Source organism: Acinonyx jubatus, chromosome A1, assembly GCF_027475565.1.
Source record: "Acinonyx jubatus isolate Ajub_Pintada_27869175 chromosome A1, VMU_Ajub_asm_v1.0, whole genome shotgun sequence".
Lineage (NCBI taxonomy): Eukaryota > Metazoa > Chordata > Mammalia > Carnivora > Felidae > Acinonyx > Acinonyx jubatus.
Window position 1 is genome coordinate 27,359,120 of NC_069380.1, and position 21,646 is coordinate 27,380,765.

At 40.0% G+C, this 21,646-nt stretch overlaps 1 protein-coding gene across 4 annotated transcripts in view; it reads left to right on the plus strand.

Moving 5' to 3' along the window:
* Nucleotides 1-21,646, plus strand: part of EPSTI1 (epithelial stromal interaction 1) — a 96,909-nt gene that overhangs the window by 69,088 nt on the left and 6,175 nt on the right. For 3 of the 4 annotated variants that reach the window (XM_027064907.2, XM_027064908.2, XM_027064906.2), the window contains 2 exons: nucleotides 14,637-14,710; nucleotides 20,866-20,965. In XM_027064907.2, coding sequence (XP_026920708.2) covers nucleotides 14,637-14,710; nucleotides 20,866-20,965 — 174 coding nt within the window. Of the gene's footprint in view, nucleotides 1-14,636; nucleotides 14,711-20,501; nucleotides 20,841-20,865; nucleotides 20,966-21,646 lie in introns of those variants that run through there. The other variant, XM_053216007.1, reaches the window with a different exon arrangement.

Genomic DNA, 21,646 nt, shown 5'->3' on the forward strand with positions numbered 1-21,646 from the left:
GTGGTCTGAAAATATGCATGGTATGATCTCAATCTTTTTGTACTTGTTGAGGGCTGCTTTGTGTCCCAGTATGTGATCTATTCTGGAGAATGTTCCAAGGGCACTGGAGAAGAATGTGCTGCTTCCACTGCTTTAGGAAGAAGAGTTCTGAATATATCTGTTAAGTCCATCTGGCCTAGTGTGTCATTCAAAGCCATTGTTTCCTTGTTGATTTTCTGTTTAGATGATCTGTCCATTGTTGTAAGTGGGGTGTTGAAGTCCCCTACTATGATGGTATTATTATCAATGAGTTTCTTTATGTTTGTGATTAATTATATATTTGGGTGCTTTCACATTTGGAGCATAAATGTTTACAATTGTTAGGTCTTCTTGGAGGGTAGACCCCTTAATTATGATATAATGCCCTTCTTCATCTCTTGTTACAGTCTTTATTTTAAAGTCCAGATTGTCTGATATAAGTATGGCTAGTCTGGCTTTCTTTTGGTGACCATTAGCATGATAGATGGTTCTCCATTCCCTTACTTTCAATCTCAAGGTGTCTTTAGGTCTAAAGTGGGTCTCTTGTAAACAGCACATAGATGGATCTTGTTTCCTTATCCATTCTGTTACCCTGTGTCTTTTGATTGGAACATTTAGTCCATTGACATTTAGAGTGAGTACTGAAAGATATGAATTTATTGCCATTATGTTGCCTGTAGAGTTGGAGTTTCTGGTGGTGGTCTCTGGTCCTTTCTAGTCTTTGTTGCTCCCCACCCCGCCCCCCCCCCCCCAGTCTTTTCTCCCTTCAGAGAGTCCCCCTTAAAATCTCTTGCAGGGCTGGTTTAGTGGTTACGAACTCCTTTAATTTTTGTTTGTCTGGGAAACTTTTAATCTCCCCCTCTATTTTGAATGATAGTCTTGCTGGGTAAAGAATTCTTGGCTGCATATGTTTCTGATTCAGCACATTGAGTATATCCTGCCACTCCTTTCTGGCCTGCCAGGTTTCTGTGGATAGGCCTGCTCTGAACCCGATGTGTCTTCCCTTGTAGGTTAAAGACTGTTTTTCCCTTGCTGCTCTCATGATTCTTTCCTTGACTGAGTATTTTGTGAATTCGGCAGTGATATGCCTTTTTGATGTTTGGTTTTTGTTGGATCTAATGGGAATCCTCTGTGCTTCCTGGATTTTGATGTCTGTGTCTTTCCCCAGGTTAGGAAAGTTTTCCTCTATGATTTTCCCTCATAACCCTTCTACCCCTTTTTCTCTCTCTTCATTTTCTGGGGCTCCTATGATTCTGATGTTGTTCCTTTTTAACGTCACTGATTTCTCTAATTCTGAAATCTTGCTGTTTTGCCTTAGTCTCCCTCTTTTTTTCTGCTTTATTGTTCTCCATGAGTTTGTCCTCTATATCACTGATTCGCTGCTCTGCCTTATCCATCCTTGCCGCTGCAGCATCCATGGAGATTGCAGCTCAGTTATAGCATGTTTTATTTCATCCTGATTAGCTTTTACTTCTTTTATCTCCACAGAAAGGGATTCTAATCTGTTTTCAACCCCAGCTAGTATTCTTATTATTGTGATTCTAAATTCTGGTTCAGACATCTTGCTTGTATCTGTGTTGATTAAGTCCTTGGCTGTCGTTGCTTCTTCCTGTTCTTTTTTTTGGAGTGAATTCCTTCATTTTGTCATTTTGAAGGAAGAAAAGGAATTAATAAGGTAAAAAAAATTTAAAATTAAAAAATTAAAAACAACACAAAATAAATCAAATAAAGGATGCTTGATCTTAGGTGTGTTATGGTCTGGTTGTTGAAAGGAGCTTGATAGATTAGAGAATAAAGGGAAAGATAAGAAAAGAAAAAAAAAGGAAAGTGTTTGAAAATTTGAAAAAATGAATACAGTGTAATAGAATAAAATGAAATTGTGGCAGTATAAAAGTAGAATTTGAAATATTTACAAAAAAGGAAAACATTTAGTGGAAAAAAAATTAAAGAAAAATATTTTTAGTAGAAATGGGAATAAAAAATAAATTTTTCCTCTTTCTGTATTCAAGTATAAGAAAAGAAAAGAAAAAAAAAATTGAATAGACGGACCAGCAAACAAACTGAAGTACATTTGAAATTACATCAATTTCCCCTAGAAGTCGAACTATGAAGCACTTTGTAGTCCATAAACTAAGCAGGGTGGAGAGACTTGTGTTGTTCCTGAAGAGCAAGGTTGGCCAAGTTGGGCAGGGCTTAGTGTAATGGCTCCATTCTCCACTAGGTGGTGCTGCTCAGCTTACTGGGGTGGATTGTTGTGGCACCTGTAAGATGTGTATGCGCACGTGTGGGAGAGGGAAAAATGGCATCACCCAGCTACCCAGTCTCTAGTATTAGAACTCTTTGCTCTCCCCAACCAGCAATCATGCTCTTTTGTCTCTGGCTTCCATCCACTCCCCGCTTCTACACTGTCTGTGACCAATCTGTTAGGCTGCCAGGCGGCACTTCCCTCCTAAGTTTTATCTCAGCTGCGGCTGAGTTTCCCAACCCCTCACCTCTGAGGGACTGTGGCTTTGACCTGCTCAGTCCCTCTATGGGAGGGTCTCACTAAGCAATAGCCGAGTACCAGCCAACCCCCAGGAACATTTGGGAGACCGCGCTGCTGATGTCCAGAGACTGTGGCTGGGTGCTAGGCCACTCAAGAAAAAGTTCCACGATCATGTAGCAGCGGCGTTTCGGGGGTTATGGAAAATCTCAACATACATCTCGTGCCAGGTTTCCCCCTTAATGTCCTTGTTCCATCTCCAGGTAATGTGGCTGTTCTCTGGGGTTCACTGGGACCTTTGCCTGTGGGGATGCTGAATAGCCTCTACGAGATACCCTCCCAGCAGGGCAACTGCCTCTGCCCGTGTTGCCTGAGGACCCCTCGGACCTGGCTCTCTGCTCCTGGAGATTTGCCCTTCCCACCAGAGCACCACCAGTATCGAGCTGCAGAGTTTCAGACTCTGCACTCCCTGTTTATAGAGTCTTAATGGGATTTAAACTCTCTCCTTTCTCCTTTCTCCCTTTTTTTTTCCAGTCCCTTGTGTATTCTTTCTTTTCTCTCTAGCTGCTTTCGGGCGAGGGGCGGGGGGTGGCGAGGGGGGTGCTTTCCATGCTCTCCCCTCTCTCTGTCCTCTCTCTGCAAGCAAAAACAGGTCCCTGCCCTCTGCAGCTGTCTCCCCTGGTTCACCTCTCCATGCTTCTGGTACCTGTAGAGTTCTGTGGTTCGGGTTGTGCGGATTGTTGTGTTTATCCTCAAATCAGTTTTCTAGGTGTGCAGGATGGTTTAGTGTTGATCTGGCTGTATTTCAGGGATGAGAGACGCAAAAAAAAACCTTCCGTGCTGTTCTGCTGTCTTGGCCCCTCCACCTCAGTGTTTTTATTTTTAATCTTGTATGACCTTTGACCCATTTAATTTCAAAATGTATATCTCACTTTAGGGAAATTTCTCTTATGTTTATTCTACTATATCGTCTCTGTTCTTTATTATTGGGATGTGTATCAAATGGATTTTGGAAATCTGTTCGTTATGTCTCTTAATTGTTTTCCTGATACTTTCTGTCCATTTGGACTTTTTCATTGTGTTCTGGGAGAAATCTTTGATTAGATCATCCAGCTCACTAATTTATTTCATAAGTTTCCATTCTGCTTATTTGGCACATGTATTGAATTTGTTTCTTTACCAAGATTGCTGATTTGTTCATGACCATGTTATGTTTTAACAGCGCCATATTCTTTCTAGTCTCTTCATTGAGGGTAATTACACCAACATTAAAGTTTTGGATTTACTGTTTTAGCTGTACTCTTTTCCTTTCCATTTTAAGTTTTATCTCCTGTGGTTTTCTTTCTTAAATGTACGATTCTTGGTTATCTTCTTTCTTTGGGCGTGCTGTCAAGTGGGGTATGTGGGAGCTCAGCTTCTGGGAGGAGTAGCCTCTTTTCCTCCTGTAGTCCGTAGGCATCAGGGACGTCATCCCGTTTCTCTGAGCCTGGACACCCCTCCTCTATTCACTGGTTAGCCAGTGGGCCATGTCCGTGCTGTCTCCTGTGTACTGCAAGTGTGGGAGGAGAAAGGGCCCAGTTCCCAGCTGCTCTCACTGTACTTCTCCAACTCATCCTCTTAATGACCCCTCAGTATTCCCTCCTGCAGCTCTTTCAGAAGCACAGCTAACTCAGTCCCGTTTATCCTACACACTTGTTTCCCTGTGTAAGTTATCCTGCCTCCTTCCTACCATTCAGGAACTTAAACTTCTGATAGGCCAGTTGCACGTACCTATTCTGCATGTTTATTGACTTCTATGTAGCCATTTGGAAAGTACAAACAAGCCAAAAAGTAAGAAAACACTGAAATAATTGGGTGGCAGAGAAAATTATTGTAGAATATATCAAAAAATCATGAGAGCATTTTATGGGGCGTGCTTGCAAAGTTGTATTTTGAGATGTTGTACTCAGAAAGGAAAAATCATAACTTTTAAATCCAATCGGTACTAAAAAAGAAATGAATTAAGCACCCAATCTAAGAATTTAGAACACGAACAATAAACGACACTGAAGGACGTAATTAAGATAAGAAACATAAATTCATAACAACTTCAAGAAACAGCTGTTATAAAAATCCAACAGTTTGTTTTTTGATAAGGTCACAAAATGAACAAATCTATGGCAAGTCCAATCAAGAAGAGATGAGTAAAAATGCAAATACGCAACATTAGAAATGAGGAGCCAGGACCGTACATTTGGAAAAGATTAAGCTTATATTACTAGAGATAATGCTATGCTAATAATTTGAATATGTGGATTAAGTAAAAGATTTTATAGGAACATATAAAACTCTAAAATGACTCAGAGTTAAAATACATAAAGACAATTGCAAATGCATGTGATTTGTAAAGATTTATGAGAATTACTCTCCCTCAACAAGCTAAACTTGGAAAATTTTACAGGCAAGTTCATTGGAATTTTCAAGGAACAGGTTTTTTTCCTATGCTTTACAAATGGTTTTTGAGCAAGGAAAGAGATTAATGTAGAATTAATATTGAACTTGAATCTCTATATGTCACAGCCTGATAAAGGGAGCACAAACATGGAAACTTGTAGAAATTAACATTTGAAAGCAAACTTTAGTTAATGATATTTTTTCCTCTTAGATAATTTACCAAGGCAAAGTAAAGTTTATTCTAAGAACATAAAGATGACTAGCTATATGTTATAACTTTTTATATCTTTTCCCTCCAGTAGGGTAGGTTATGAAAGAAAATCCATTGGATTTTAGCAACAACAACAACAAAAAGCGTTGATAAATTTTAATCTTTACTACTAATTAACAACAAAAAAACAATTATCATGAACTAGATATTTAAAAGATTGTGTTAACATACATATAGTTTTCCAAACCAATAACCAACATTAATTCAATGGTGAAATATTAGAGCACTAAACAGTATCAGGATATCTGCAACACCTACTACCAACCAGTATTGTTCTGGAAATTCTAACCTAGTGCTTCATGGGTTAAAGTTATTTGATGGAAAAAAATTTTTTTAAAGCTGAAAACTCTTAACATAGTGTGGAACAAAGTTTGGGAATTGTTTTAGCTAACTTGATAAGGCAAAAATACAAAACGGACCTTTTCTAATTATTGGAAATAAGTTCTTATTTTTGGGTGAGAGCAATTTGCCTGTACAGCCTAAGAGAGTCTACTGAAAAATGATTAGAACAAATGAAATCAAAGAATTGGTTATAAAATAGAGGAATCAACAACTTTCTCAAATAGCAGCAAACATTAATTAGAAAATATAATAGAATAAAAAGTCCTTATCAAAAAGCAACCATGTAACCATTCCCTCCCTTCCAAAAAAAAAGTGAGTAAGCCAGGAAAAAACCCCAGGACTTTCCTACGATCATGTCAGTTTGAATAATATAGAGATGGGTGATGGTTCCGAGTGGTAAAATTCAATATTGTCATAACTGTAGTTCTGTTCAAGTTAATTTGTGAGGTTAGTGCAACTCCAATAAAATTTTCAGGGGAATGAGGTGGTTTGAAAAGACTGTTTCTACATTTCAACCGTGAGAATAATCACAAGACTAAACAAGAAGCTTTACAGAATATGGATAATAATTTGTGTGTGTGCTGGGGCAAGGAGAGCTTAAGGTATTAGCTGTTTAAAAATATCTGAAACTCCCTTGTACTGCTGTGCATAAGAGGTGAACTGAAGGGCTCTTTGACAATATCAAATTATAGTTTCCTAAATGTGAAAGTATTAGGTATAAAAGGTGTAAGTTTGTTGTGTGGAAATAATCAGAGGTCAGAGATGAACACAAGGTGTACATACAGTGTTGTTTATTTTTAAAATGATATTACTGGAAAGTTTGAAACCATTTGTTCAAGAGGTAAGAGAGGATTTGAGGATTTTGACGTTCGGAATACCACGGCGCAACTGCTGTGGTTTTTTTTTTTTAATTTTTTTAAATAAAAAAAATTTTTTTTTCAATATATGAAATTTATTGTCAAATTGGTTTCCATACAACACCCAGTGCTCATCCCAGCAGGTGCCCTCCTCAATACTCATCACCCTCCCTCCTCTCCCTCCCACCCCCCCATCAACCCTCAGTTTGTTCTCAGTTGTTTTTTTTTTAATTTTTTTTTAACGTTTATTTATTTTTGAGACGGAGAGAGACAGAGCATGAACGGGGGAGGGTCAGAGAGAGGGAGACACAGAATCTGAAACAGGCTCCAGGCTCTGAGCTGTCAGCACAGAGCCCGACGCGGGGCTCGAACTCACAGACCATGAGATCATGACCTGAGCCGAAGTCGGCCGCTTAACCGACTGAGCCACCCAGGCGCCCCTGTTCTCAGTGTTTAAGAGTCTCTTATGCTTTGGCTCTCTCCCACTCTAACCTCTTTTTTTTTTCCTTCCCCTCCCGCAACTGCTGTGTTTTAATGACATGGGAACGTGATCACCCATATAAAAATGAAACAAATAAGTTTTATTAAAAATAGACTCTGGGTGAATTTTGAAGGCTGCCTCTTCTTCTTGTACTTTGTGCATATTATTTCATCCCCCTAAGCTTTATTATGTATGAGAGTTATTTGCCCCGTGATACTGTTTCTAGGGTCAGCGGAGAGAAAGCTTGTAGAAAGTTTATCTTAATGCCTGGCACGTGATAAGCACGTGATAATGTGACCTGGGGTGCTGATAGGAAGTTATGATCTGTGTGTATAAATCAAGAGATGAAGGAAATACACTGACGTGTTATCAGTAGAGAGATTTTATGAGTGATTATTATGTCTGGCTTTATCGCTTCTGTACTTTCTACGCTTTCTACAACGAACAAGTAACTTTTATGAGAAATATTTTTTTTAAAAGAAGAAAGTTGACAGGCAATATTTCTGGGCTGAGAGAGAGCTGTGTGATTCAATGATTATTAGTAGCTGGAAGTCCATATGTCTTTAGATTAAAATGCTAGCACTAACAATAATTAGTAAAAGGGGAATGCACATTATTGCTATTTTTTGACTCCCCTACTTTACCCATTAATATTTACTTCCTCTGATTTGGTTATCTCCTCTTAATTTCTTGAAGTAGTTTCCACTTTGTTCCCCAGTGAAGGCCATCTTTGCCCTTCTGGGCAAAGGTATTCCCGTGGGGGGCCCCAAAAGCAGGAGTTCTCTGAACTGCCCCCTCCCCCTGGAGCTCTCTCTCTTCTATTAAAAAACGTTCACAGGAAGGGGTTCTTTAACATTCATGACATCACCTCTCCTGCTTCCACTGTCCTCTTCCTCTTGAGTTGAGAGAACATCCTCTCCTGGGAAAAGTTTGTCCTGGCCAGGCGATGGCACTTCAATGTTTACATAAAGCGGTCAAGCTGAACCATGTCGGAACGCGCCTCACTGGGATTCAGACATGATTTCAAAATGACCCTATCTTCGTCTTCAGTTACTGCACGAGACCCTTTCTCTGGAGTATCCCTGTCCTTCTGGCCTCATCAGGTTTCTCCAGCGTTCAACTTGCACACACCTAGCTGTTGTGTGGTTGACCCTTTGGTTCAATGGACCACAGAGAAGTGATTTCTACAACCTCTGGCAGGAATTGGTGAGCCCTCTACTTATTGCTGTTAGCTTGGGCCCCGGCACTGATCCTTGGAGCTCCCCAGCCCCGTAGCCCATCCTCTGGCGAGAGCAACCCCCCCCCCCCCCGGCCCAACACACACCCCGGAAGCGTGAGCAAAGGGAGAGGCATGGATGGCTGTGTTGTCTGCATTTCCTCCCACCACTTTGGCCAATGTTCACAGCAGATTCTGCTGTTAGCATCTCCAAAATGGTATTTTATTTATCCTATTTCTTTAGTGCCCTCTTAACATGGAGCTCTGTTAACGTAGGGAGACGTGGGAAGCGTGGGGAGACATGGTCTCTTTCCTCTGGGAGTCTTCACGACATGCTTGCATTGTTGAGCCACACCCAGCACCATTTACTCCTTGTTTCTCGGCATCCCTTCCTTTGTAGCCCCACGCCCTATTGCTTGAACTGGTGTTCAGTACTACATTTCTTTGGGCTGTGTCTCATCATTGCTTCTGGGTCTGTCTCCCTCACTGCACTTTGGCTTCCTTCGGGGTGGAGCTGTGTCTGTTTGCATCTGTACCTTCAGCATGAATCTGGGTGTCTGGAAAATGCTCGCTGCTTAGCAAATCGGTGTGGAGCGGGACAGGACTTGACAGCGTCTCAGATGCCGTGTGTCACATTCCTCCTGCTTAAAGCATTTTGATTTCCTTAAGGTCCAAAGCTCAGCCCTTGGAACAAGAACCACTTATTTGTATCTGTCCAACTAGATATTGCACTTCTGTATGAGAAGCCAGTAAATGAACCAAGGATGTGTTTATAAGGCATGCAGATGCATCTGCAGTGGCTGTCAATTCAGCAGAACAAATGAATTAGTCGAAATTATCCTTCGTGGTACCAAAGGAGAACCAGCCTCTTCCTAGTAAATACGCTTTGCTAGATATAGAATAATAACCCTGAGTGCGGTGACGCCAGAGCCTCCCCGCTGCCATCTGGAGCAATGTTCTTGCGTGGTGATGCCTCATCAGCTCTGCCCTGGTTTCCCGCCTGCTCTGGGTTTTCTCCTCTCCCTGGCCTTGCTCTGTCATAGGATGATGCACGTCACTCTCTTCCCGTCGTCCTCTTTTCTTCCTGCCTGGCAGTTCTTGGCTTCGTAATGTAGTGTTTTTCCTTTTTTGCACCTTCATGTATTAAAAACTGTATGAATTGATGAGGATTCTTTTTAAAGTTCGTTTGTTTATTTTTAGGGAGAGAGCTGCGGGAAGGGCAGAGAGAGAGAGAGAGAAGAGAGAATGCCAAGGAGTGCACAGCCCGATGTGGGGCTCAAACCCACAAACCACGAGATCATGACCTGAGCCAAAGTTGGACTCAACTGACTGAACTGCTCAGGTGGCCCTCATTAGGATTTTTAAATAGAGGAAAACCTACAGAACCGGAAATGGTCTCCCACACAGATAAACCTCTGTGGTTGGTATGAGAAAGTAATATATGCACATGGATTAAAAGTCAGAAAGCAAAAATTATATACGATGTTAAAGCTTCCTACCCTGCCCATGCACTCCACGCTTCTCTCCCCAGCGATAATCACAGTTAACATTTTGGTGTATGTTTTTTTTTATAAAATTGTTTTAAATATGATACACATCTATAGATAAAAGTTGAAATGATATATGTATATCTTTTCTATTTACGTGGAACAGTCCCAAGAAAAGTGCTCTGAACCTACCTTTTTTTCTATTTATTTTACTTATTTGTCCCATAAAAAATTTTGAGTACTTGACACACAATGTTACATTAGTTTTAGGTGCACAACTTAGTAAATTGATAAGTTTATAATGTTGTATGTTATACATTACAAGTGTGGCTACCCTCTGTCCCAGTACATCACTATTAAAATATCATTGACTGGGGGCGCCTGGGTGTCTCAGTTGGTTAAGCGTCCGACTTCGGCTCAGGTCATGATCTCGCGGCGTGTGAGTTCAAGCCCTGCGTCGGGCTCTGTGCTGACAACTCGGAGCCCGGAGCCTGCTTTGGATTCTGTGTCTCCCTCTCTCTCTGCCCCTCCCCTGCTCATGCTCTGTCTCTCTCTGTCTCTCAATAATAAATAAACATTAAAAAATTTTTAAAAAATATCATTGACTGTATTTTTATGTTGTACTTTTTATTCCCATGACTTGTTCATTCCATAACCGGGAGCCTTCACCCATTTTGCCCAACCCCAAACCCCTCCACTCTGGCAGCCATCAGTTTGTTCTCTGAACCTTTTATTAATGTATCTTAGAGATCCCTCCATAGGTACCTCTCCTTCTCTCCCATCTGTCTTATTCTTTGTATCTCCTGCATAGTATTCCATTATGTAGATGGTTTAACTTTCTGGTCCAGTTCCTTATTAATGGGCAGAGACTTTCTCTTGAACTTTTACTGTTTCAGTAATACAACTGTGACTATCCCTGTACGTATATCTTTGAACAGTTCTGCAAAGGATGTGCATGTTTTCCATGTTGATTGTTGTTGCGAAATTGTCCTTCAAAAACTAAATTGGTTTTCACTAATTTAGATGTACCACCAAAGTGCTTGAGTGTACTTGATTCCCTGTCAATCTTTTCTAGTTTTTGCCAGTATGATAGAAAATTTTTCTCTCCTTGTTCCGATATTTCTTGGATTGTGTGTGAAGATGAGGACCATTTTGAATTTATAAGCAATCTGTACTTTATTTGTGAATATTCTCTTCCCATCCTTTGGTTCTTTTTCTGTTTGGTTGTTTTTTGTTTTTGTTTTTGTTTTTTCTCATTAGTTTAGATGAAGTCTTATCAACCTCCTCAGACCTTTCTTGAGCCTTGATCTAAAATTGTAACTGAGTCTCACCTCAGTGTGTTTAATCCTCTGCATAGGATTACAACTGTATATATTTCCCACTTGTTTGTGGGTTTCTCTTTTTCTAGAGTAGAAACTCTTAATCATGGATCTCATCTGTCTTGTTCATTATTGTATCCCATCACATAGATCCACACCTGGCTCATGATAAGCATTCAGGTGTTGTTGAGTGAATGAAAGAATAATTGAATTAGCCTATATGGGTTATAAAAATTTTTTGTTTTCTAATTTTGTTTATGGAATTTTTCCCAGTGGCAGCTTTGAAGTGTTTATGCAACCACATTTATCAATAATTTTCCTTGATGATTTCAGAAACTTCCTTGTTCCACATTTATAAATAAATTTACCTCTGTCTCCTTTAAAGACTCCTGTGGCTCCACCTTCTAAGTTCAAGTGTTAGACCTCTATAAAATTTATTTTGATATTTTAAAAATCTAGTTTTAATTTTTCTCACAACAGTTGGCTAGTTCCTTGTCATTCGTTGAATTGGCTCTCCTGCATGCATTTAGCATACAACTTTATGGTAAACTACATTTCCACGGGTTTCTGGCCTCAGTCAGATTGTTTTAATTGCCGCAGTTTCATGATATGTTTTCATATTTGGCGAAGCTGATCTCTCTCCTTTCTTTTCTGTTCTTCATGGTATGATTGCCTATTAGCTTTTTTCCAGATGAATTTCAGAATCATTTTGCCAAGGCTGAAAAAATATTTTAAAGCAATGCATAATAGTATTCACATATACTCAGAATATATGCCTTGTATAGTTTTTGTCTCATGTTTCGAGCTGATGAGAATTTAATTTGTTCAGAATTCATGCTATTAAACTTAGGATGGGCTGGATATCAGAAGTTGCTTGTTGGAGAAATGCATGTGAGAAGAGTTGGCATCCTTTGGCAAGAGGGATTTTGATTTAGGCTGGATATGCTCTGTTAGAACTTTTGAGTGTCAGTGGGTGCTATATTTCTGGATGTGGCGTTTATACTTGAGTGTGATGAACTACTGACGAGTTATCCTTAATCTTAACTGCCTGTTTTGGATGCATCTTGCAAGAGACACTAGATACAAAAAAAGCCTAAACTTTAGTCTTTCTTTTGCTACTAATGAGCCATTTAGCTCTTGATAAGTTAAACGGAGTTTCTGATCTTGTTCCCTCATCTGTAAAACGAGCATAATATGCACTCAATTCATTCACTCATCAGATAATACCTTATTTTTCTGCCTACCTTTGGGAATTACTGTAAGGAACAAATAACAGAATTCTGGTAACATTTTTGTTTGAAAATGTTAAGTCCTGGTTAAGCATTGTTCCTTGAAAAACTTTTCATTTGCTTACCTCCAGTCCCCCTCTCCCCAAATCCCATTGAAAAGATGATAAAGGAAAAAAAAAATTAAAGCCAGGAAGAGCAAAAAAAAAAAAAAAAAACAAAAAAAAACAAACAGGCCAGCAATTGCAGCAAAGAAAAGAAATCGGCAGAATTTCGGGAGCTGAAAAGTAGAGCAGAAAAAGCCAAAACTCATTTGCAAGATGTAGTGAGGTGCCAGTTGAAGCAGTCCCAGTGCCATTCTGGAATTGGAGGCACCTGGTGCGTCCAGAGCTGGGGTTGAAAAGATGATGATGAATTGGAAGTCTAAATGAGGACCTGTAGGACCCCAGGAACCCCTCCCTTGCCACAGTGAATGTTGGAAAACGTGGTAAAGATGAGGGTTGAGGAAGGTGATGTACTTGGGAGGGGAAGTTGGGACTGGGATGGGGGTAGTAATGGAGACATAAATCTTCTCCCATAGCAGGAAGTCAAAAGATAATATGTTTTTTAAAAGTTAAGACATAGAAGACTTTGCATGCTATTAGGAAGGAGGCAATTGAGAGGTGAAACGACACACAGGAATTGAAAGTGATTCTGTGGGAGGGGCGCCGGGGTGGCTCAGTTGGTTTAGCGTCTGACTCCGGCTCAGATCACAGTCTCATGGTCTGTGGGTTTGAGCCCCACATCGGACTCTGTGCTGACAGCTCAGAGCCTGGAGCCTGCTTCAGATTCTGTGCGCCACCTCCCTCTGCCCCTCCTGCACTCACACTCTGCCTCACTCTGTCTCTCAAAAATAAATAAATGTTAAGAAAGAAAGAAAGAAAGAAAGAAAGAAAGAAAGAAAGAAAGAAAGAAAGAAAGTGATTCTGTGGTTGATGGGGAGGACAGGAGCTTCTTCTTTTTTTTTTTAAGTTTATTTATTTATTTTAAGAGAGACAGAGACAGGGTGTGTGGGGGAGTGGCAGAGACAGCAGGGGAGAGAGAGAATCCTAAGCAGGCTCTGGGCTGCCAGTGCAGCTCCCAATGCGGGGCTTGAACTCAAGAACTGTGAGATCATGACCTGAGTCAAAATTAGTGGGTCGCTTATCTGACTGAGCCACCCATGTGCCCCCTTTTATTTTTGTATAAGCCTTGGTAGTATTAATAACTAGCACGTTGCTTGGTAGACTTTTAAAACTAGGTACATGTATTATAGTGACAAAAAATAAAATGAAATAAATGACTTCATGCCATTGTAGAAAAGTGAATCTCTAGCACAAGGCTTGCATAAATGCCTGTAGAATAGTTAAGTGAATATTATTCAGTTATTTAGAAAACCCTTTTTCCCTTGTTGATGGTGCTAGATAGGAATTAGAATTAAATAGTGTGCTTTATGGATTGACAAGTAATATATGTGGAATATCACAGTATATAAAACCAGTCTCTTTATTTTGAGGACTATAGCATGTCAGAAGGCCTTTGAATAAAGTTAAAAAAAATACAAAATGTCAGTCTGGACTTTGGATTTACTTTATACTTTTAATTAAGGAAGTTTTAGGGTTAAAAATACATGTGTTGGTATGTTTTTATCAAGACGTGTCAGTATTTTCTCTACCAGAAAATTCTCTGACTCAGGCATTAATTTATGACACGGTCCTGATAACTCTCTTCCCTTTGCCTTTTTCTGTTTTTGAGAAGAGGTTAAAAATCAGTCTGCCTCAAGGAAGGCAGTTGAGTACTGGAGAAATCCTGGCACCTAGTTCTTTGGTTTAATATCAGAAACAGAGTAACAAAGTTTGGAAGTTGCCTCTTCTAAGAGAATAATTGGAATGTCAGGAGCAGAGATCTAGTTGTAGTAACATGATCTCCTACCTGAAGCAAAGTACCCCTCCAGGGAGTCCTAAATTCTGCTGGTATTAGAAGTAACGAGTCAATAATCGGTAAGTTGGTTATTTTCCAGGATGAAGGATGTTTTACCAATGGAATTGTACTACAAAATTGAGTCCAACATTTATTTGCAAGTTACTATAAATCTGGGGGGAAAGAAATGCTAGAGAAATACCCGGAAATAGTACTGTGTGGCATTTCTTCAAGAACTAATTTGATTTTTCTTTGTAAAACACAGGTGAGTTTGACTCACATTGCATTTTCCTCTGTGTATGTTGCACCTATTAGTCTAATATCTTGAGCATGCACACTGGCTTTTTAATCTTACGATTTTACACTCACAGAGCTATTGTTTGACTGAGGCACAATCATTTTTGCTACCTAGTTATATAAGAAAATTCACATGGAAATGGTACTTAAGTAAAAGTTTCAAAAATGAAATATTATACCAGCTAAGGTTAAATATGTAATTGATTTGGGTATCTTCTGTACAACCATGTTACTCGAAAGCCATATTTTAAAACTTTTATTGTTCTTAGAGTGAATTACTGGAATTTAACCGGCAGCAACAGGAGGAAGAGAGAACCAAAACCCACCGGGCTGAACACAAGAGGTATAAATGGCTAATAAAATTAGCATCTTTGGTAAAAACAATTACTTATAAAGTTTCTGCAGTTGTTTTAAGACATCACTATAGTTATATTGAATGTGTTTTAGAACCTGTATTACCTTTTTAATCTTTATATTATTGGGGTATTATATGTATATGAGGATGCCCACTGTTACACGCGTGGGCGCGCGCGCACACACACACACACACACACACACACACACACACAATCCAGTTTTTCTGGATAGGTGGCATAAATTCACACTAGAAAACAGAATCATGCTCTTAAGCTATTTATTTGGGTTATACTTAATTTGCCTCCCAGGGAACAAAGCATTTAATTTGAGATGATCCTTTACTGTTTGTAGACCATTTTAGAATAATTGAACTCATCCAGATGCTGAGATACTCATACGAAAGCTCAGACAAGAACTATCTTATATTGACTAACATATTGGGGAAAATAGCTTAAAATAGAACCACTAAGCAAAATTCAAGTACTCTCTGTCTTATTCCTAACACCCAGTAAAATATCATACTGATACTGGCCTGGTATACTGACTCACATTGGTATACTGTTATGATAGATACCTGTCATATCTATCCTTATTCTAGGATTCTCCTGGGGGCACTTGGGTTATCCTAGTTTATTGCAGTGTGGTTGAAGATCTCGGAAGTATTTAATGTAGAGGCTCTCAAGATCTAAAGGAGCAAATTCTTTTTCTAAAACCGAGTGCTTTCACTTACAGGTTTAACCTTCCCACTGTTGCTAATGTGTGGTTTTAAATTGTGGTGCTTTCATTTTGTAATTGAGACTTTAAAAAGTGTTCACGGAAGCTCCCGATTCTGCTGGAGCTGTGAACTATGGATGGGTACTCATATTCTTTTGACTGGATTATTATTGTGTTTCCATAATCCAGTCAAAATAGTTTTAAAATGTCAAATGTGAATTTATATGTTTTTTTCCAATTAAAAGAAAACATCAAAACTCTGAGACACTGGTTAGGCTATTTTGTTAGGTAAGGGGTAACGGTTACTGCTACCTTTGTTTTTGTTTTTATTTTAATAAAGTAGGTTATAAACTAGCTTAGTCTCTTATTGGTTTTTCTCATTTTCTGTTTAAAATTCTTTCTATTAAAAAAACTAAATAGGGGCGCCTGGGTGGCTCAGTCGGTTAAGCATCCGACTTCGGCTCAGGTCATGATCTCACGGTTTGTGAGCTTGAGCCCTGTGTCGGGCTCTGTGCTGACAGCTCAGAGCCTGGAGCCTGCTTCGGATTCTGGGTCTCCTCCTTTCTGCGCGCCTCCCATGCTCATGCTCTGTTTCTCTCTGTCTCTCAATAATAAAGAAATAAACGTTAAAAAAATTTAAAACTTAATAGTGTATTTCTTTAACACCGCTTGTTAGTGGTAGCCAGTTATTTCTCTTTATTTCTCCCCCCCCCCTTATTTCTCTTTATTTCTGAGGACTGATTGGATTGTAAAGCTTTAAACATCTTAAAGATAGTGTGATATGTCACATTAATAGGCCCTGTTGCTAAGAAATTCATCTTCAATGGGCCTCCAATAAAAATGCAAGTTATTTGATCAGAGGTGGAAAGGATTACTTTCTTGTTATAAGAAACTTGGCCCTCATTCTTTAAGTGTATTTCCATACTGCTGCATATGTAAGTATTGGGGGGGGACTATTTATTTTCTATACTTTATTTTCTCTTTTTATGGATTCTAGTTAAATATAGATACAAATTTAATAGGAAATCTCTCTGGGCAATAAACTCAGTAACCAGTTTTGAGATAACTGATCAAGGTTTTACACACATATTTTATGTTCTCAATCAGTTTTTGAAGACAGTGTATGTTTGTATTGGGCTTTAGAGTTTATAGTGAGCTTTCCCATATTATATGAAAATACTCATTTGGTAGTCTTATAACGAATAAAATGCTGTGACCATTTCTGCTGAGGGCAGCAACACCAACTGTGTGTGTGTGTGTGTGTGTGTGTGTGTGTGTGTGTGTGTGTGACGTAAGTTAGATTTTCTCCAGGGACATAATTTTATTGGAGTCAAAAAGACAATGTGCTTTCTACTGTTTAGAGGTGAGTTTTATAAGAGAAAGTTTATGGTATTCCTCACAAGTTTTTCAGTGTATCCAATACTGACTGAGCTTGGCTGCACCTGACCTGACCCATCATAACTTTTTGAGTAAGAGAAGAAAGTTGAAACCTCAGAAAGAAAAGACAGAGCATGAGGGTCAAGGACTTGAAAGGATCTGGGCCATGAGCTGCAAACTGGAGTGAATTGAATCAATTTATTGAAACTTGAACCATCCTTAAGTAGTTTTTATCCATATATATATTTTTTAAATCTTTATTCACTTTTGAGAGAGAGAGTGTGAGCAGGGGAGGAGCAGAGAGAGAGGGAGAGACAGAATTCAAAGCAGGCTTCAGGCCCTGAGCTGGCAGCACAGAGCCTGACGCGGGGCTCGAACTCACGAACCGTGAGATCATGACCTAAGCCGAAGTCAGGCGCTTAACTGACTGAGCCACCCAGGTGCCCCAGTTTTTGTCGATATTAACCCTTAGAAGAAAATCCAGAGTACTGCAGTAAAGGGCATGCACTTTCTAACGCTAGTAAACAAAACTATATAAACAGGTACTTTTTCTTTTGTTTGTTTTTCTTGATTCCTACTGAGAATTCAATTTCTTTAGTAAGTGATGTCCTCTTAGTAACTGGTGCTCAGAAGTGAATCATACCACTTGCATACATGACAAGCCATCAGTCCTCCCAGTGTGTGAGCAAACTGAGAGCAGTGGACGACGGGCTGTTCTTCAGCCGGTACTCACCACCTTTGGGGGTTTCACGATGCAACTGCAGTCACAGAAGCAGACAGATGTGGGGACCACGCACCTGCATGATTCATGTATTCACCTTTTACGTATCAAGGCACACTGTGTGAAGGCTTTGTTCTAGGCACTGGGAACAGGCGTAAAATAGCAGAGAACATCCCTGACTGCATGGAAATTACAATCTGGAGACGAGAAATAGAAGTCAACAGGTTGATAGCAGTGGTATTTCAGACAATGATATGTACCGTGAGGAACACATCCGGGGTGAGATTAAGGGAGAGATGGGAGGTCATAGTTCCTCCATGAAGAGGTAACATGAAAGGACAAGAGACCATCACATAGAGATTGGGGTCCAAAGTATACACTTAGATGTCCCCTGTCATCTGGTATGGGAGAAAATGCAAAGGCCCTAAAGTGGGAGTGACTTTGGAGTTTGAATCTTTCATGATTGGATTATAGATGGTGAGGAAGAGAATACGGTGAAATGAGGTTGGTGGGAGCCAGGAAGTACAAGGTTTTGGAAGCCAGTGATTTTATTCTAAGACTAATGGGAAATCACAGGAGGGTTTTAAGCAAAGGGAAGGCATGATCTCTTTTATAATTTAGGCAGGTGGTTGTGTGGAGACCAAATTATAGAGGGTGGGAGTGGAAGCAAAAGCAAGGCCTGAGAGGATAATGATTTGGACTAGAATGATGGCCATGTAAAGAAATGGGTGAATTCAGGATGCGTTTAGCGGGTACAGTCAACAAAACTTCTAGTGGTTTGGATGTGGGGTGGATGGGGGATGTTGAAGGAAAGCCCATCTTCGCTGACAAAAATACTAGATGAAAACAGTCCCAGGCACATGGGCAATCCAGAATACCCTTGGTTGTGTGGTTAAGGAGGATGAGGATCAGTTTTCTCTCTCTCTCTTTTCTTTTTCATCATGATAAGTGTACTCTTTAATCTCTATCATCTATTTTATCCATACCCTACCCACCTCCCCTGTGGTAACCATGTTTATTCATGATAGTTAAGAGCTTGTTCCTTGGTTTTCCTCTCTCTCTCTCTCTCTCTCTCTCTCTCTCTCTCTCGGTCTCTCTTTTTCCCTTTGCTTGTTTTGTTTCTTAAATTCCACATAAGAGTGAAATCACATGGTATTTGTCTTTCTCTGATTTATTTCTCTTGGCACTATAACTCTACCTCCATCCGTGTTGTTGCAAATGGCAAGATTTCATTCTTTTTGATGGCTGAATAATATTCCCTTGTGTGTGTATGTATGTCCATTCATCTATCAATGGACACTTGGGCTGCTTCCATAGTTTGGCTATTGTAGATAATACTTCAATAAACATAGGGGTTCATGTTTCCCTTTGAATTAGTGTTTTTGTATTCCTTGGGTGAATACCCAGTAGCACAATTACTGATCATAGGGGGTAGATCTACTTTTAACGGTCGTATTTCTCTTAATATTCAGGTCTCTAGCTCAGTAACATACTGTTCAATCTGCATGCTGAGAAGTCTAGAAAAGGGGACATAAATATCATACTCTTCAGTGAACCAGGCTGACTAGAATATGGCACTTGGGTATACTTTATGGTGAGAGAGGAAAAAAGAAAAACCTTTCTAGCAGCTAAGATGGGACTACCACCTGATAGGTCTTGAAGTTGTTGAGAAAATAGCAACCCAGTAAGCCAGAGAGAGCATTCTGGGTCAACATGCAGTTGGCGTTTTAGCTAGCACTGAACATTTTAGCTAGGCACAAAACAAACCCAGCCTCTGGCTTTGCCACCCAGCAGTCATTATCCTCAAGGTTCCCAAATTCCCCAGTCATTGACTTATAGCCACCTACCATGACTACTTTCTGTTAATCTTCATGACTGAAAAGGAGGCTGTGAATGGGGCCTGCCTATCCTTCCTTCCATAAACATATACTGATCTGCTGGTATGCATCAGGCACTGTGTTTCTTTTCTTTTAAAATATTTTATTATTTTGGGGACAGCACAAGTGGGGAAGGGGCAGAGAGAGAGACAGAGGATCTGAAGCTGGGTCTGCACTGACAGGCTGACAGCAGTGAGCCGGATATGGGGCTTGAACTTACGAACTGCGAGATCATGACTTGAGCTGAAGTCGGGTGCTCAACTGACTGAGCCGCCCAGGTGCGCCAGACCTGTTTCTGCCAAGAAGCTTATGGTCTTAATGATGCTATTCCTTAAGAATCAGTTGACATCATAGGGTACCTATTACAGCATTGTTTCTTCAGCTTCCACGTCCCTGACTCAACAATACATGGGCAACTGAGAGCATGGTGTTGCCTTTAATTTACTTTTTTTTTTAAGTTTGTTTGTTTATTTTGAGATAGACACAGTATGAGTGGGGGAGGGAAGAGAGAGGGAGGGAGAATCCCAAGCAGGCTCCATGCGGCCAGCACAGAACCCAATGTGGGGTCCGAACTCATGAATCATGAGATCATGACCTTAGCCAAAACCAAGAGCTGGATGCTTAACCGACTGAGCCACCCAGGCGCCCCTAATTTACATTTTTTAATTCAAAAGTTGTAATATGTAACACACAGGAAAGTCCATGGATTAATTATAGGGGGAGCCTCTAAGTAGCCAGCTCTAGAAGTAGAATACAACCATCGGTTGTATTCTGACCTTTATGATAATCATTTTCTTGCCTTTCCTTAAGGTGTCAACTCCTATGTGTTAAATTTAATTTTTGAAATCAGTTGCTGCAAGCATCACCAAACACGAGGGAAAGCTCTGCCCATTCTTTCTTTTGAAAGGTTGAGTTTCCCTCTTCTGATATTTCCCCTTTCTTATACTCTCTTCCCATTTTCCTCCTACTCTTCACTTACAGGATTTACTTTAGCGAGACTGACAGTGGGGTACAGGGCATACGGGAGGGACATCTGTGTTGCAGCAGCAATGCCACAGAGCTACTTCGGGCTCCCCTTCACGTTTTAGGTCTTGCTGAAGGTTCCGTCTTCCTTCAGCCTCCGGAGCTCACACCTGGCATGGCCCGCGAGGAGACAGTTGCTCGGGAACAAAGCTCTTGTTGAACTGGTAGAAGATGAGGGAATGAAGCTCTAAAGTTCAGAACTGTTCCCCCTCTGCCCACATCTGGCACCAGCTCCAGCCGATGGCTATTAACAGCCTGTCATATTGTCATATGGTTAATGTGAGAAGAAGTTTCTGTAGATTTCTTCTAAGCGGTGGGGGTAGGGGAAAGCAATCCCCACGGTCAGTTCATACAGCACTGTAGGTTCTCAAAAATCTCTCAGCCCTGTAGCACGCTTTCCACTTACACACATTTTTCATTGTTTTAAAGGGTAAATAATGCTTTTCTGGACCGACTCCAAGGCAAAAGTCAACCAGGTGGCTTCGAGCACTTTGGAGGCCATTGGAATACGAATAGTGGTAACAGCTGGGTGAGTTTTTTCTTGTCTCTTAAAAAAAAAATCTTTGAAAAGTAAAAACAATGAAAATTTTAAAAATATGTTGGGCCTTCTCCCAAGATATTATTTTTTTGGTGTGCTGTTCAGCTGTGTGATGGGCAGTCAGCCAGGGTGATTACTGTAAATTCCACAATAGTTTCTAGAGAGAAGGAGAAAGTCCAGGTTTCAGCTCTGGCCAATCACAATAAAAAATGACACCTGCCCTTTGCTCTCAGGGTAATTGCCTGGACTGTAAGGATTTTTTTTTATCACCCCTTTCCCAGACCCTACAACAAAAACAAATGAAAAAACAATTTTCAAGAAGACTTTAAGTGCAATATGGTTATAAAAATAGTAAGCATTCTCTAGTAATATAGTCTTTCGGTGAAACGACCACATCAAAGAAACCAGTATTTAATTTTTCACTACAAAATGATTTTTAAAAAACCCTACAGCAAAAGGCACTTTCTGAAAATGAAATGTCTTTCTGGATTTCTGTGAAGAAATCATTGCAACTGTGTTGTAATATGTGTTTAATGTGTTTTGTGTGCACAATATATCATCGAACCCACACCAGATCTTCTGAATGTATGATTGCGGGGTTTGCAACGCGTACAGAATCAAAACTAACTATAGTGGGTTTTATAATTTAATTTAAGCCAAGTACATATGTAT